The sequence below is a fragment of the Balaenoptera acutorostrata genome, chromosome 18 (assembly GCF_949987535.1).
Source record: "Balaenoptera acutorostrata chromosome 18, mBalAcu1.1, whole genome shotgun sequence".
Taxonomy (NCBI): domain Eukaryota; kingdom Metazoa; phylum Chordata; class Mammalia; order Artiodactyla; family Balaenopteridae; genus Balaenoptera; species Balaenoptera acutorostrata.
This window is the reverse complement of record NC_080081.1, coordinates 56,121,545-56,139,506: the sequence shown is the minus strand read 5'-3', so window position 1 is coordinate 56,139,506 and position 17,962 is coordinate 56,121,545. Positions and strand designations below refer to the sequence as shown.

The following is a 17,962-nucleotide window of genomic DNA, read 5'->3' as shown; positions in this document are numbered from 1 at the left end:
CTCTTTTGATTTTCACAGATAATTTTTCACATGTAACTTTTCTTCTACAGTGGCTCCTGAATTTCACCTTCTCTTCATAACAGTCAAGTCCCTTGACACTTCACATTTGTATACAGGTAGGTTATGTATCTTCTCTAAGCCTAGGTTTTCCATTTGTAAAATAGAAATAACAGTGACTGCTGCTTAATAAGTGCTCAATAAAGGTTACCCAGGATGCCAGTAAGGAAAACAGAATTTACATCTACTACTGAGCCTTGGCAGGCCTTGAAGGGGTTCTATTCAGACCCCAACCGGTGTACTGCAATCCAGTTCTGGCACTGACCACCTGGAGTGAGCACAGATCCCACAAGTTAAAGGGCATAGTCTACAGCATGACTCCCCTCACTTCAGACCAACTGCCTACAAACCTGGGGGGTTCCCAAGCCCCCCTCAAGTGCAATAATTCACTAGAATGACTTACCGAAATCAAGAAAATGCTAAGCTTATGATTACAGTTTTATCATAAAGGATACAAATCAGGAACAGCCAAATGAAGAGACACATAGGGTGAGGTCTGGCAGAGTTCCAAACACAGAGATTTCATGCCCTCTCCCCGTGGAATCAGCGTTCATCACCCTCCTAGCACACTAATGTGTTCACCAACCAGGAAGCTCCCCTCGGCTTTGGTGTCCAGAATTTTTATTGGAGTCTTGGCCATGTAATTAAGCTCAGTGTCTAGCATCCCTCTCGTCCCCGGAGGTCAGGAGGTTGGGCTGATATCACATGATCCAAGGCTCCAACCCTCTAATCACGAGGTTGGCTTTTCCAGCATGACTAGCCCACATCAGGCTATTTCACCATGAGTCACCTCATCAGCATAAATTCAAGTGTGGCTCAAGGGGCTCAAGAGTAACAAAGACACTCCCATCTGTGCCCAGAATCTGAGACAAAGACCAAATTCTTTATATGACAGTCTCCAAAGCACAGTGTGAAAACCATTGACCAACGGAACAAACTCTAAGCTTTTCAACATAATACAGCCTAAATAGATTATAAATTCCACAAGGGTAAGGATCTGGCTTATTCACTGTTATTCCCCCAGAGAACAGCACAGTGCCTAGCATACAATGGGTGTTCAATAATGTGTATGGAAGGGTTTCCTTAAACTCAGTCATATGTTGTCTTAGGACTTTTTTTCCTAGTTACTTCAAGCACCAAGATGTATTTTCCCTCCGCCACATCTAGTGTGTAAGCTCCTGGAGGCTAGAGGCCACTGCACACTCTGACTAAGTGTGTGATAAATGTGATAATCCTCCATTGTGAACAATCTCAGAGAATGATTTACATCAAATGGCACTGTAGTTTAACAGAAAACAGATATCATACATGATCTGGCCAGAACACAAATAATTCACAATGGTAATTTCAGAAAATCATTTACAATTAAATTCTGGTGTCTCTTGTTTAATTGAGAAAAGACTATAAAAGTTTAGGGTGTGTGGAATCGCTTTAGAAAAAGGGTAAAGTGTTCTAAGAGATAGCTTTTTTTTTTCTTTTTTTTTCCGCTCTGTTGAGGTGTGATTGACAAAACCGTAAGATATTTAAAGTGTACATCACGATGATTTGAGAGATATATATATACACACACACATTGTGAAAGTATTCCTCGCTTCCAATTAATTAATACATTCATCACCTCACTTTTTTTCTAAGAACATTTAAGTTCTACCCTCTTAACAAATTGCAATTATACAATACAGTATCATCAATTATAGTCACCATATTATACATTAGATCCTCATACCTTATTCATCTTATAATGAAAGTTTGTATCCTTTTACCAACCTCTCCCTATCCCCCCCAGCCCCCAGCCTCTAGCAACCACTTGTTTACTAAGAGATAGTTTTTGAAGCTGTTAGTAGATTTACATTTTATTATTAGAAATACTTGTTAACATTTCTCTCACTCCAGTGATGGTCAGTGTGCTTGGTATGAAGTCATTTTAGACGATGAGGAACTGCACTCTCTTTTCCTCCTTCTTACCTCCCACTCCAACTATAAATATAAATGACTGTTTACTATAACCATTTGGTTCTGAGAAAAAAGACTTTTCCATAACCTACTGCCCACATCCATGCCTATTTCCTCTTTGCTAACTATTTTGATTGTTTTGCCCAGACCTAACCACTTCCTATTTCTTCTCTTGCCTCTATTTACAATTTTGTCCTTTGGAAATTACCACTAAATAGTACTGCTTGTCATCTACACCTGGACCTGCAGTCTTACAGGGGTATTGCCAAAGAATATAGTTAAAGTGACAAAAATGGACAGAAAGTGACTAAAATTTAAATATAAAAGAAACTAGTATCTACCTCATACCCATTAGGAAGGCTGCTGTCAAAAAACAAAATAACAAGTGTTGGTGAGGATGTGGAAAAATTAGAACTTTTGTACACTGTTGGTAGGAATGTAAAATGGTGGAGCTGCTGTTGAAAACATCATGGTGTTTTCAAAAAATTAAAAATAGAATTGCCATGTGATTCAGAAATTCTACTTCTGGGTATATATGCAAAAGAATGGAAAGCAGGGACTAGAAAAGATACTTGTACACTCATGTTCATAGCAGCATTATTCACAAGAGCCAAAAGGTGAAAGCAACCCAAGTACCCATCAGTGGAAGAATGGATAAACAAAATGTGGTGTATACATACAAAAGGATATTTTTCAGCCTTAAAAAGGAAGGAAATTCTGACATATGCTACATGAACAAAATTTGAGGACATTATGCTAAGTGAATTAAGACAGTCACAAAAGGACAAATACTGTATGATTTCACTTATATGATGTGTAAAGGAAAAAATATGTTGCCTGCCATTCCGGTTCTACAAGGATCAAGCCATTAGCCACTGCAGTTGTCCACCGACAGTGTGCCTGAGGGGAATTCAGGATGGTGAAAAACAGGAAGCATTCTGGGCTCTGGACACCAGTCCCTAGATAGTTAAGATACATATCTAAGGAAAAATTTCAATGACCCCAGATTCCTGCATCTTCCCATACAGAGAAAAGCACTAACATCATTAACTTGAGATGCCTGTTCTTTGTGATAAGCGGTAATCTTTTGATGTTTGACTACATGTTTTTAATTTATTTATTTATTTTTGGCTGCGTTGGGTCTTCATTGCTGCACGCGGGCTTTCTCTAGTTGCGGCGAATGGAGGCAGCTCTTCGTTGCGGTGCACGGGCTCTAGGCACACAGGCTTCAGTAGCTGCAGCACACGGGCTCAGTAGTTGTGGCTTGCAGGCTCTAGAGCGCAGGCTCAGTAATTGCAGTGCACGGGCTTAGTTGTTCTGCGGCATGTGGGATCTTCCCGGACCAGGGCTTGAATCTGTGTCCCCTGCATTGGCAGGTGGATTCTTAACCACTGCGCCACCAAGGAAGCCCATGTTATTTTCCCAGTGAAAAAATTCATACATATCCTGGCTCCTCCTTTACTTCTTTGAAACAGTTTCTCAGAGCTATCTGAGAGGTTGTCTCCAAGGCTACAGTTCTCAGTAAGACACTGAATAAACTCAACTCACAGCTCTTATGTTGTGTGTGTGTGTGTGTTTACGTTGACAGATGTGATGGTTAATTTTATGTGTCAACCTGTCTGTGCCATGGGATGTCCAGTTATTTGTTCAAACATTCTGGGTGTGTCTGTGAGGATTGTTTTGGATGAGATTAATATTTGAATTGGCAGACTGAATAAAGCAGACTGTCTTCCCTAATGTGGGTGGCCTTCCTCCAATCAGCTGAAGGTTTGAATAGAACAAAAAGGCTGACTCTCCTGTGATTAAAAAAGAATTCCTCCTGCTTGACTGCTTGAGCTGGGACTTCAGTCTTTTCGTGCCTTCAGACTCCAGCTGAAACATCAGCTTTTCTTGGGTGGCAAGCCTGCCAGATTTCAGACTGGGGCTACACCCTCAGCTCTCCTAAGTCTCCAGCTTGCCAACCGAAGAGCTTCAGACTTCTCAGCCTAGATAATTGTGTGAGCCAATTCCTTATAATAAATCTCTTTGTTTCTCTATCTTTATGTCTATATTTATATCTATACATCCTGTTAGTTCTGTTCCGCTAGAGAACACTGCCTATTACATATGAGATACCAACAGTAGTCAAATTCATAGAGAGAGAAAGTAGAACAGTGGTTGGCAGGCGCTAGGAGCAGGGAGAATGGGGAGTTGTCGGTTAACGAGTATAGAGTTTCAGTTTTGCAAGATGAAGAGAGTTCTGTGGATGGATGGTGGTGATGGTAGCACAACAATGTGAATGTACTTGATGCCACTGAACTGTACACTTAAAAATGGTTAAGGTGGTAAGTTTTATATTATATGCATTTTGCCATGATTTAAAAAATTTTTTGTCCAAAAAAATGACTTAATAGTCTTATGTATTAAACATACCGAAGTTAGCTGTGATGAAAATAACCAAATGTGACAGTGTAACTGTCATTGTGTAATTTGCCAACCTCATTATCCATGGTTTGTGTTATGAAATCTGGTATTGGTGGGTGTAATGGCAGTCATCACCAGCCTTTGCCAATTTCTTGAGACTTGTTAGAATGTAGAATAAAAAGAACATCATCATTTACTCAAGAAATACTTAATGAGCACTTACTCTGCCAGGTCACGTGTTACACACTTGGGAGAAAAGGTCCAATCAGATAGTCCTCCTGAAGCTTAGGGTCCAGTGAAGGAGACAGGCAATAAAAGGCAAATAGTACCTATAGACTGTGATAAGGGTAATGAGATAGAAATTTAAAAATAGAAAATAGGGAAATATTTTGATAAAGTGAATAGGGAAGCTTCTCTGAGAAGTAGAATATTAAGCTGAGAACTGAAACTGAGAAAGAACCAGTTATGGAAATATTGGGGGAAGAGCATTACAGGAAGAGGGAACAGCAAGAGTAAAGGCACAATAATCCCTGACCTACTTAAGAAAGTGGTGCTTACATGCAGTGGCATGCCTTAAATGGTGTTGAGTGAAGGGGACTTCTATAAGCTTACAGAGTAATGAAATAGGAGATGTGATATTTTGGCTATAAAATAAGAGGGTAATTAATATTCTGTGATGACTAGATTCTTTTTAAGAAATATTTTGAGGATAAATGTTTGTACAAAACTTTTAAAATCCCTAAAATAAACAGAATAGTTCTTAAAAATGTGAGCATTTGTTGATTTTTATCAATTAATTATATTCACTCTGGGGAGACCATTTTAAAGAGATCTTATAGATAATCCTTTTAAATAGAGAAAATTGGTCTCTAATTTAGCTTCTTGATAACTCATATATGATGAAATGGATTTGCAATTGTGGTCCTTAGACCAAACTCAGTATTAGAACAACTGATGTAATAGGTATTAAATCAAAGAGTGGCTCTGGCAGAACAGGTTTCTAGAATACTGGAAAGTATAGAGCAGGGACACCTGGGCTCACCCTGCTCTCCCTTGCTGGCCTTTAATGGTGCAGGAGTAAAGTCAAGGACAAAAAGAGCCTGACAGCAATACTTCCTTAGTTATAAGTACATAGGTTGATTAAGTTTTTCCTGAATAGGCCTTGAGTGTGATGGAACTTATGGTGCTAGAAGGGTTGAGATTTCCACACTTGACAAGACCTTACATTGAGTGGACAGTTGTGCTGGAAGGATGTTCCCCCATTTAGGAACTTTGAGGGCAAAGGGAAATACTCATGTGTGGCCATCTTGCTTCCACCAAGATTTTCCTTTGCTAGTAAGTTAGGAGCTTAACGTAATTAATAATCTACAGCCCACCATATTTCCACATATGTAGGGAGGCTCTATAAAGTGGTGAATACCAAGGACAGCCATATCTCTCAGTCAAGCATCTCTGGCAAGACTTCAGGCATAAGAGCTGGCATCAGTCAGAACTCTTGAAATTATGAGTGACAGAAAATTAAGTCAAACTTCTTAAGTAAGTATTATTTACTCACAGATATACAAAGGGATGGTTCAAACTTGGCCAGTTCAGGGTTCAAAGAATATTGCCAGGACACTGTTTCTTTTGTTTTAATCATTTGTTTTGCTTTTCTCTGGCTCAGGCATGCTCTCCCTGAATTACAGCAAAGATGGCTCTGAGAGTGCTTGACTTACATGGGGGCTGTGAACAACCGTAATTTTAGTAAGGAAGAGTCCTTGCACCCATAGCCAACTCTGATAAAGTTCTCTGGTGCTGAATCAAGCTCTGTGAGTCTGAGTCATATGCCCAACCCTCATGCCCGGTGAGGTGGGATTAGGTAACTGACAGCCTCACCAGGTCTGGGAGATGCAGGTACTGAATGGAAAAGGGCTTACTTCCATTAGAGGAAGTGGAGGAAGTAGTTTCTCTGTAGTGTAGAGAGAAACCTAGATATTGATGCTTTGGGGGAAAAAGGATAGAAGAAAGTTGTGCCTTTTTTTAAGTTTTCAAATGTAACCATAGTTACTTAGTAATTAAGACTTCTGGACTCTCCTCCAAACACCGAATTTACATTTAATACCCACTTAAAATCCTTTAAATTATCAAGTTACCTAATTTCTGAAGATTGCTTACTCAAATTGTTAACGTTTCCTGAAAACCTATAGTGTGATCTGCTAGACACTTTACATATATTATTAAGTCCTCACAACACCTTATTGAGCATTATTATTTCTATTTAAGATGAGGATATTGAGGGCCAGAAAGGTGGGTAATTTGCCCAATGACACACAACTAGGAGTGATGACGTGTGACTGGAGCCCAAATTCACATAGTTCCAAAGCCCATAGTCTTCCTACTTCATACTTCTTCCTTGGTCCAACTTATTTGCTCACAAGTATTTGAGGATTTGAGCTGCAAAAATGTAGAGGAGGGAAAAAGCAAGGGTGTTGACAACCTACTGAAAAAGTGTTAATATTCTTAATATGGAGAGAATTCTTAAAATCAGAATAATATTTCAAAAACTACATGAAGGATAATTAGACAATTAGTAACAGAAATACAAAAGACTTTTAAACTTATGAATAAATGTTCATCCTCACTGGTAATCAAAGGAATAAAAATTAAAATAGCAATGGATGTTAGTTTTGGGGTACTACATAGACAATGATTTCCTTTCTTTTTCCTTTATCCCCCCCTTCCTCCCTCCCTCCCTCCTTCCCTTCCTTCCTTCCCTCCTTTTTTTCTTCCTTCCTTCCTTTCTTTATGATATCCTGCGTAGGCAAGGGATCATGGAAGCTGAGACGCTTGTACAAACTGATGGGAGTAAATATTGGTACAATCCCTTTATTTTACCCAAATTTAGTTTTTTTAAGATTGTTATGAGAAACCATCAATCCCCTGAGCCCCCCTTCCCATCTCACAACTGTTTTCGAATATTTTAGGTGGTTCTTGGTATTTATCTTAATATCTCTAACATCATGCTTGTATTGCTACTTCTTGAGTTTTCAGAACTATCTTGCTAATGCAGTCACATCATAATTTTGGCTAGCTTAATATTCAATGTTTACATCATTACGGCTATGTAAATGCCAGGTACAGTTGAACCACATACTACACTATACCTTTCCAGCACATTCTATTTTCCTTGAAATTAATAATTTTTTGTTCTTTTAGCTTTTCATGTATTTATCATTAACTCACTACATTCAAACCCACTAGTGTTGTTTTCCATTTTCTTGACAATAACTAGTGACTCTGATCTTCTTGAAGAAGTCTCTTTGAACCCTGACCTGATCTTATGGAGACTGGTGGCCTTTTGGCCTGTTGCACAGCTACCTCCTTTGGCTCTCTCTTCACTGTCATTTGGGAATTCTCTTTTCCTATCTTGTGTCACCATGTCTTTTCCCCAAGGTCTCTTCCTCATTCTTGCCTTACTCCCTCTCTTCCTGTGAAAAGGTGCATAGGAAATAAGTTGTTTTTGAGATTTTGCATGTCTGAAAATGTCTCTTTTCTGTCTTCACTCTTTTTTTTTTTTAACATCTTTATTGGAGTATAATTGCTTTACAATGTTGTGTTAGTTTCTGCTTTATAACAAAGTGAATCAGTTATACGTATACATATATCCCCAAGATTCAGTTTTGGGTTTTTTTCCTATTAACTTTGTTCTTTTTGTTGTTGTTGTTGTTTTTAACATCTTTATTGGAGTATAATTGCTTTACAATGGTGTGTTAGTTTCTGCTTTATAACAAAGTGAATCAGTTATACATATACATATGTCCCCATATCTCTTCCCTCTTGCATCTCCCTCCCTCCCACCCTTCCTATCCCACCCCTCTAGGTGGTCACAAAGCACCGAGCTGATCTCCCTGTGCTATGCGGCTGCTTCCCACTAGCTATCTATTTTACGTTTGGTAGTGTATATATGTCCATGCCACTCTCTCACTTTGTCACAGCTTACCCTTCCCCCTCCCCATATCCTCAAGTCCTTTCTCTAGTAAGTCTGTGTCTTTATTCCCGTCTTACCACTAGGTTCTTCATGACCTTTTTTTTTTTTTCTTTCCTTAGATTCCATATGTCTTCACTCTTAATTGATAGTTTGGCTGGGTAGTAATCCTTGGCAAAAATTTTCTTTCAGAATTTTGAAGGCATTGCTTCATTGTCTTCTGGCTTCCGTTACTGCTATAGCAAGGGCAAATTTCTCCCTGGGGGAAATGTACTGTATAGCAAATATACTTCTTGCTATAATCTACTCATACATAAAAAATACACCGCAAAAGCACCATTTCTGCATTCAATATTCAATACATTTCATTTATGCATTCAATAGTCAATAAATGTAAATATTGTTTAACAGTGCAAAAGTAAAATAAAAAGTTATAAAAAGTTATCTTATTATGCCCTGTTAAACAGGCACCTGGGGTTATATTGTTTCCCTCTCTTTTAGCTATGACTTTGGAAGTCCAATGTTATTCTGATTCTTAATTCTTTATATAAAGCCTGACTTTCTCTCTGGAAGCTAGCAAACTCGTTTCTTTGTCCTCAGTTGACTGATATTTCACAACCAGCTTCCTTGGACTGAGCCCTTTTAATCTGGACACTTCCTTCATTTCTGGGAAATTTTCTTGAATTTTGATGATTCAGTGATTTCCTTCCTCATTAATTCTATTCTCACCTTCAGGAACTCCTGAACTCTGGACTTGTACATTGGACCTCCTGGACGGATCTTCTAATTTTGAAATATTTTCTTTGTCTTTTTGTTCCCCTTTCTGGAGGATTTAATCTAACTTTATCCTCTAAACTTTCTGATGAGTTCATTTTATCTCTGCCATAAAAATTAGTCTTTACACGTGACTAACTTTTGCCTTTGTTGATTCTTTTTCTTATCTTTGTTTTTCACTTCATTAATTTTTGTTTATGTCTTTATTATTCCTTCTTTCAACTTCCTTTGGATTTAATCTATTACTGTTTTTTAAACTTCTTAAGTTGACAAATTAGCCTATTAATTTTTAGGCTCTAAGCACAATATGGCTTTAGTGCCACATCACAGGATTTAATAGGAGGCATTTTCATTAATGTTCAGTTTCAAGTGTTTTCTAATTTTTTTTCTTTGACTCATGAGTATATAGAAGTATACCTATTATTTTAATTTTCCTAAAATTGATTTCTCATTTGATTGCATTAAGATCATAAATAATGTCCTCTATTTTTTAATTTTTGTTGACACTTGCTTTGTAGCTTTTAATATAACCCATTTCTTTTTTTTTTTAATAAATTTATTTATTTATTTATTTTTGGCTGCATTGGGTCTTCATTGCTGCACGCAGGCTCTAGTTGCGTCACGCGGGGGATACTCTTTGTTGCGGTGCGTGGCCTTCTCATGGCGGTGGCTTCTCTTGTTGTGGAGCACAGGCTCTAGGCAGGCGGGTTTCAGTAGTTGTGGCACGTGGGCTCTAGAGTACAGGCTCAGTATTTGTGGCGCACAGGCTTAGTTGCTCCGTGGCATGTGGGATCTTCCCAGACCAGGGCTCGAACCCATGTCCCCTGCATTGGTAGGTGGATTCCCAACCACTGCGCCACCACGGAAGCCCTATAACCCATTTCTAATGTTTTACTTGTTCTTGCAAATAACAGGCCCTCTCCAACTGATGCTTTTTGATTTTTTTGTATGTTCATCAGATAAAGCTTCTTAATTGTGCTGCTCAAATATCCTATATATCTACTGAGTTCACTTTAAATTAAAATCATTGGCTTACATTTTTCTTCATAACATGAAAATACTGTATCATGCCTTAAACCCATCTGAGTTTCAAGTAAAAGCCACAATTCTTAGAGGGAAAAAAAATAGTTCTACCTAGAATGAGGAAGACAGATGTGATTTCTTGCTGTTTCCCTTTGCAAATTTTTTTTGTAGTCCACCATTTAGCTAACCGTGTAGCCCTTTGTCAGTTCTGCCTTTATGCTGGGGTCTTCAGTCTACTCCCTGCCCTGTTGGTGCCCCTATAGCTATGGGCACCAGGGACAGATATCCCCAGGGCATCCAGCACCTTCAGTGAGTCCTTACCTTCCCAGACTCTTCTTCCAGCTTCATTCCTGGTTTCAGAGAATTTCCCCTACTTTCACATAAATTTACAAATTCATTTTAAATGAAAATTTAAAATAGTTTATCCAGCATTATTAGGTGTTTTGTAGTGGGAGAGTTTCTGCTAGTGTAACTTTCTTACTTTGCTCCTCTCTCCCTCTTGCTCTTTTCCTGCCAGTGTCCTAGTTTAAAAACATTTTATGGATGCAAAAGGGCCATCATCTGTTTTCTTCTTTCCTTTTTCCCCCAATTCCCTGCTCAGTTTTTATTTTATTTTATTCTACTGTATTTATTTTATTTTTTATTCTGGTTACTTGCAGATGAAGGGAGAGCACTTAACAAAGTGTTGACGAGGATAAAGAGGTGGGACAGCCTTCGCAGCAAAACAGTAACAGAAAGAACTGTTGTCCAGCTTTATAACTGAAATACGTGGGATGTAGGTGATCTCCTATAGTTATGGCTAAAGATGCATCTTCTTGGGCCCTTTCAGACCTACTGGATCAGAATCTCAGGGTAGGGGTGGGGAATGAAGCCTGAGAGTGGACATTTTAACAAGTTGTCCGGATGGTCAGGAGGCACACTAATGTCTGGGAACCACTGGTATGGACCTTTGATTTCTCAGTAGGCTGGGCAGTAAGGAGGGATGAAGCAATTGGACATAGCATGGATGGATTATTAATTGCACTTTCCATCCAGTTACAGTAATGTGGCAGGCAAGAAATATTCCTCCCAGACTTTGGAAAAAGTTTAACAGTAAATACCAAATTTTGGCAGTGTGTTTTATCAAAAGTACTAATTATTTTAGGGAGAATTTGAGAGAGAAGTTATCTAGAGGTTATGATGGACATCTCTTAAAATAAAACACCTCTGGTTCATCTATTGAACATTCCTAAGGTCTACTCTTCTACTTTTTCTCATTCAGCCTTATAGCCACAAACTGGGGTCTCTTGTTTCAAGTTTGTTTTTTTTTTTTACCGCCACATACCTAGAACTTGATGCTTCCTGTCTTACTCAATTCATAGTTCCTGTCACAGATTAAAATATTATGATCAGATTGATCAAATATGATCAACTGGGTCATTTAGTGGTGACCCAATTTGCCTATAAGATGAAGTCCAACTTCTTCATTTGAGATTACCCAGCCATTCAAGATTCTTCAGTCTATAATCTTTTCCTCTTTCTCTGACAATACCTTGCCACACTCCAAAGACTATGCCTCTCTTGTCTGGCTGGTTTCAATGTCTCTGTAAATTAATCAGGCTTGTCAGGACTCTAAGCCTCTACTCATGCTTTCTATCACTCTTCTTTGTTTATCCAAATCTAAACTAGCGTTCAAAGTGAAGCTCAGATGCTACCTTTTCTCTGGTTGCATTTTCTTCTTCACATTGCAGATCAGTCAATCCAAAAACTCTTCACCATTTTTCCATTTCCCACAGGTTAACATGCAAACTCTTTCCCCTTGCATACAACATAGCCCCACTTTCTCTTTCTGGTCGCATCTCTACAAACTACTTTATGCACTTGACCTCCAGACACAGTGACTCACTTTCTGATTCTCAGTCTTGCCACGCATTTTTAGCTTTCTGTACCTTTGTACCTGTTCTTTCCTTTGCTAGATATGACTTGCCCTTTTCTCAGCCTGAAAAATTCTTTCATATCCATCAAGAACCTCTTCAAACATTACCTTCTCTGTGAAATCTCCCTGACTTCTCCCAGGTGAAGCACTCCACCCCAGAGTACTTTGAGTCTAAATACCCTAAACATGTGTCTCATTGTGTTGTAATTCTTTATTTGTATGTCTGTGTTCTATACTTGATGTGAGCCTATTGCTACAATACCTGGCAGAATACTGTTTATCTAATAGTTGCTCAGTAAACGTTGCCCAATGACTGAACACTGTAACCTGTATTGATCTCCCCAGTGCTGTAACTGCAAGGGCTCTTAGTGCTTATACCAATCATTTTGCTAAATTGCCTTAGATTATTCTTTCACTGTTTGAAGCATGTTCTAGATTCCAGTAAGATTAAATGGAGATGCCCTGGCCAAGGTACTTAACTCTCCCAGCCTCAGTTTCTTCATCTGTAAAATGGGTGATAATAATAGCACCTCAATCAAAGTGTTGCTGTGTAAAATTAGACAATGCATTAAAATATTCAGCACAATGCCTGACACACTCAAAGTGGCAGAAGCATTTCATAAACTGTTACATTCTACATTTATGTCATTATCCCTTAGTATTCTCAGACGGTTGATGTGAAGATTATATGAGAACATATACGTGAAACCATGTTGTAATGCACTATGCAAACCTAGTTACCTTTATTTTCACTGTCTCCGCAACTAGGTTAGAAGCCCGTTTCAGCCTGAACACATTAAGTCCAATCCTCAGCAAGATGCACAAAGCCTTACCCAGCTCACCTTCTTTCTTTTAAAGTCTCCCATCTTCTTCTCAGCACCCATCACAGGGTCATGCACATGTTAGGCACTCAAGGTAGATTTAAATATAGTAACAGCTCTAGAATTAGCAAGGCCTGTAGCTGAAAGTGAAGCCTTCTGCATTCTTTTTGTTTGATGGTTGTTTTGTATAACTTGCTTGAAACATTTTTCCTTGGTCAATGTACTCCTAATATTTTGGAGATGCTGTATAATTGTATTAGGCTTAGTTTGCTTTGTGGTAGGACCACTTCCCCTTTTGGCATGGATAACAGGGAGGCAGCCTTAGCCAGGGTCCTACTTTTTTCTCTTACTAAAGACATAAATTATATAACTCTTGCACTGCAGAACGACTGAAAAAGGGTTTGATTTGGGTCCTTTCTGACATTTTGGCAACTTCTATGTATCACTCCCCTTTAGAATTTATTAAGGTGTGGTAGTACAACATGTAGAAAAAATAAATTAAAAGGGTAAGGCTTTCAGGTACTGATTGGAAACACAGGTATGGGTACAAGGCATCCAGATAGGTGAAAGTTCCCACAATCTTCAGAAAACGTACTCAATTTCTGATAAAGGCTTTGAAGCAGTGTACAGGGAAAGCGCAATATATTAAGACAGGGCCATTAACCAAGAGAGTCAAATGCTTCTTAAACCCTTAAGCATTTCCTCAACTCCCGAGCACAGGGGAACGACTAGAGGCCTGCCTGGGGAATGCACGGGGACCATCGCAGGTGAGGGCGAGGAGGGCGAGGAGGGCGAGGAGGGCGAGGCGCGCCCCGGAGCCAAAGGCTTGCAGATGCTCCGCCCGGCGGCGGGGGCCGATTCCCTTCGCCCCGCTGGGCCAGGGCGGCCCGAGACAGCTGAGCCGGCCGCGCCGGGGGAAGGAGTTTCCGGCGGACTCGGCGCGGTGCCGCTTCCTGTCCCCCTCATCGCACCGCCTCACGCCGCTCGTCCGGGACGCGGCTCGCACCGGATCCCCCTCCCCGTGCCCGGCGACGCCCCCGGCCCCATGCAATCCCGGCTCCTGCTCCTCGGGGCCCCGGGCGGCCGCGGAGGCCCGGCTGCGCGGCGCGTGCGGCTGCTCCTGCGGCAGGTGGTGCGGCGGCAGCCGGGCGGCGACGCGCGGAGCTCGGAGGTCAAACTGCTGCACGCCGGGGCGGGGGCCGACACAGGTAACCCCGGGACGCCTCGCCGCCCCGTGCTCCGCGTGGGGTCCCTGCGCACCTCCGCCCCCCCCCCCCACTCCCTGCTGCTTCAACTGGGGAGGAGCGCTGCGCCGGGAGCCAGGAGATCGAGGTTCTAGTCTCCACCTCGCCGCTAACTGCTGTGTAACGCGGGGCCAGGCGCTTGCACTCTCTGAGCCTCATTGTGTAACCCGTGGGAACTGGACTTAGGTTTCTGACGACCTGGAATAGTGCTTTCTCCTTACCGCACTGCTTCTTTCACCTCCCGCCGCCCCCCCGCCACCCCGGGATTCTGACTTAGATTACAGCACACGCAGAGCTTAATGCAGCAGCCCTCAGAGGGTGTTGAAAGCTGGACTTGACCTTGCTCTCTGAGTCCCAAGGGCCTGGAAGTCAGTCTGTGCCATGTTCCAGGCAGGGTTAGTGGCGGCTTAGAAGTGTACGTTCTCGCCAAAGAACCCCTCGTTAGGTTTTAAATGTATCCACGAGCCTTTCCAAGTTTTACTTGGAGATTTCATTTCTCACAGATTCACAATTTCTTAGAACTGAAAACCACAATTTAATTTAGTTAAAACCCCTGACTCTATAATTGAGGTAATTGAGACCCAGAAAGGAAAAGTGACTTCCAGAAGATCACACAGCTAACCCTAGGCTGTGAAAGCGCAGAGTCCTAACCACTGGACCACCAGGGAATTCCCAGCTCTGATTTCTAAGCGCAGTATTTCTTGGCTCTATCTGAGATGGTTTTAGGGATCTGTGTGTGTGTGTGTGTGTGTGTGTGTGTGTGTGTGAGCGCGCTGGAGTTAGAGCATCTGTGCTGGTTAAGGGAAGGGATGATGTATGTTGTCGCTCCACGTGAACGGCTAAGTGATTCTAGGTAAGATTTTGTCAGTGTCATTGCTTAGAATAACGGAGGTATTCACCTGAAACTGCTAGTTTCATGGTTCTTCTTGCGCCCCCCATCCCAATAATTTTCCTTGTCAGAAGTGAGAGAGTTTAAGTCCCATCCATTTCATCATTCATTCATTAAACAAAATTTTTTTTTCTTTTTCCTGTATAGGGTTGTGATTTGAGATTTTGCCCCTTTATCAATTATTATGCTTCTAGGGTGTTTGTTTGTTCATTTGTTTTTTAGTCTTTGAGTTGTTTATTTGTTAGTTTCTCCTTTGTCCTAGAAGGCAGAGGTCAATGGTAGAAGTGTAGCATAACCTATAACTCGTGCTTTGGAGTGAACAGTCTGAGTTGGAGCCCATCTCTGCACCGTCTAGGTATGGGGATTTGAGGGTAGGTTACTTAATTTTGTGTCCCAGTTTCCTTAAGTGTAAAATGAGGATAAGGAAAGTATATTTGCTAGGGTTGTTGTAAGGATTTAGTTTATACAATCCCTGGCACATATTAATGTTCAATAAAAATTAGCTTCTTTATTATTCTTAGTGTATGTTATTTTCAGCTATGTGAGATTTATTGTTTCCTTGGCTTTAGAAGAAATGAAACCAGTTCCTTTTGGGTTTGAACTGTGAGAACTGTCTAGGTAGGCTGATGGAGCAGGGTTAATTCATGGGAACTTTAAAAAGAAAAATGTTCTTTATACATGAATAATACATATTGATTATAAAAACATTAGACACGGCCTCAAAATTTGTGGTATGTCCAGCAAATCAAAGTACAGGCTTTGCTTCAAATATGAGAGTCATGTACACATTACAAACAACATATTAACTTCTTAGACTCAGTCACTTAGCATGACACCACATGGAGTAAATTATGTTAACCCTACTTGCCTTGCCACTGCAAAGATTCTCAAGGTTGAAGGTATGAGGGCTGTGGATGAATGTACCTGAAAACTCACCAGAGATCTGGACTCAAGTAAGAACAGCTGTGAGCCAGGTAAACAGGAGGCAAGTTCTGGGCTTCCCTGGGACATAACATTGACCATCAGGGTTGAAGTGTCCCATTTTGAACCGGATGTCACACACAGACAAATGTAAACCACAAATAGCATTATGCTGTAATGAATTACAGTTTAGATTGGAAAGATGCTCTCAGCTGCACTCAGACATGTGACTAGTAACTCACCTCTCTGCAAGTAATTGACCTTGCTTCCTAGTAGTTTGGAAAAAGAACTACACGGATACAAATTATATACTATTCTTATCTCTCCTGGGCTGTATGTATGTCTTAGTTATCTTTATATTCCTTTTTGTGCATGTCAACTCTTTGTACCTAAGAAGTATTCAGTGGCTTATTATCTTCCAGTTCATGCAGAGAGGGAGCAGGAGAGGCTGGAATTGCCTTGTTGGCTTTCAAGATAGGAACTTTATAAAGCCTGAGAAGCAGAGGGAAGAGAGGGTCATTTTGTTTAAAAAAAAAAAAAATCCCCAAACCCACTGCTTTTTATCTTTTGCTATTAGGTAGTCTAAACATCCATAATTTGTAAATTCTTTATATCTCTTTACACTTCAATTGGTTGTATTGTCTCTTGGTTTTAGGAACAAAGCGGTTAACAAGGAGGTTAGCTACTGCAAAGAGTTGTTTTTTTTTTGTTTTTTGTGTTTTGGACGGCTGCGCGGCTTGTGGGATCTTAGTTCCCCGACCAGGGATTGAACCCAGGGCTTCAGCAGTGAGAGTGCAGAGTCCTAACCACTGGACCGCCAGGGAATTCCCCGCAAAGAGTTTTCATAACGATTATTGTAGTGTTTTCACAGAAGGAGCCAAACTAGTTCAGTAGGATTCTGATGTCAGACAGGCTCAGATATACTATAGATTAAGATCAAATGATAAATCTGGAAACATAACTCTATAAATCCACTGTGACACATTGAGTGCCATCCTTTTACACCATTATTATTAAAGGGGTTCACTATTTTATCTTTTTGACTTTTGTGTATAAGTTTGTTTATAGAAATATTTAAAAATATTGATACCTTTTGTACAAGAAATCTATGTTCATTGTAGTGAAAAATACAGACAAATCCCCTAAAATATAATCTTTCCATGCAAATTCATGATTGTCATTTTTTTGTGTGTGTTACTACTATCAGTTTTTGTAAAATAAATATATAATATGCATTTATACAAATACATACTTCTTTTTAAAAAATGGAATCGTGTGTTTTACAGTTTATTCTCACTTAGCCATTATTGTTAACGTACTAACATAGTGATAAATATTGCTATATATGGTCATTTTAAATAGGCATTAAGTTCATACATTTATCCATATAATTTATTTTACCAGTTTCCCATGCTTAGACATTCAGGTTGTCTATTTTTAAATATATAAACAGTGCAATAAACATCCATCCATATGTATTTTTGTAACTTTAAGATTATATCCTTGGGTTATAATAGAACTAATGACTTTGGGGAAGGGAAATATAGAACTCCTGCTTCAATTCAGAAATATGGTGTAAAGGGAAAACCTGTACTGTGTGTGTGCAGGTCTTAACTCTGTATTTACTAGGTATTGAACTTTGGGGAAATTATTAACTACTTTGAACCTGCAGCAGGCTATTTTGACCCTGAGGACATTGTGACTTTTGTGTATTAAAGAATTTAGCAGTAAAATCCCAGAACAGTTGTAACCTAATAAATTGCTGGACAAACAATTTATTGGGAACATGCAGACTAGCCTGGAAATTGCTGATATATTTGGTTTTCTCTTCGGTCTAAGTTTTGTATTAAAAAAAAACAATGGTGACACTTACGGGTTCTTAACCGGGGGTAATTCCCGTTCCCCAGGGGACATTTGGCAGTGTCTGAAGGCATTTTTTGGTTGTCCTAACCAGGAGGAAGGGGGTGCTACTGGTATCTAGTGGGTGGAGGCCCGTGA

The 17,962-nt window shown here is 40.1% G+C and overlaps 1 protein-coding gene across 3 annotated transcripts in view; it reads left to right on the top strand.

The window, feature by feature from the left end:
• Positions 1–13,844: 13,844 nt before the first annotated feature.
• Positions 13,845–17,962, top strand: part of VWA8 (von Willebrand factor A domain containing 8) — a 364,979-nt gene continuing 360,861 nt past the window's right edge. For all 3 annotated transcript variants that reach the window (XM_057532758.1, XM_057532757.1, XM_057532756.1), the window contains exon 1: positions 13,845–14,118. In XM_057532758.1, coding sequence (XP_057388741.1) covers positions 13,956–14,118 — 163 coding nt within the window. In that variant the 5' untranslated portion in view covers positions 13,845–13,955. The remainder of the gene's footprint in view (positions 14,119–17,962) is intronic.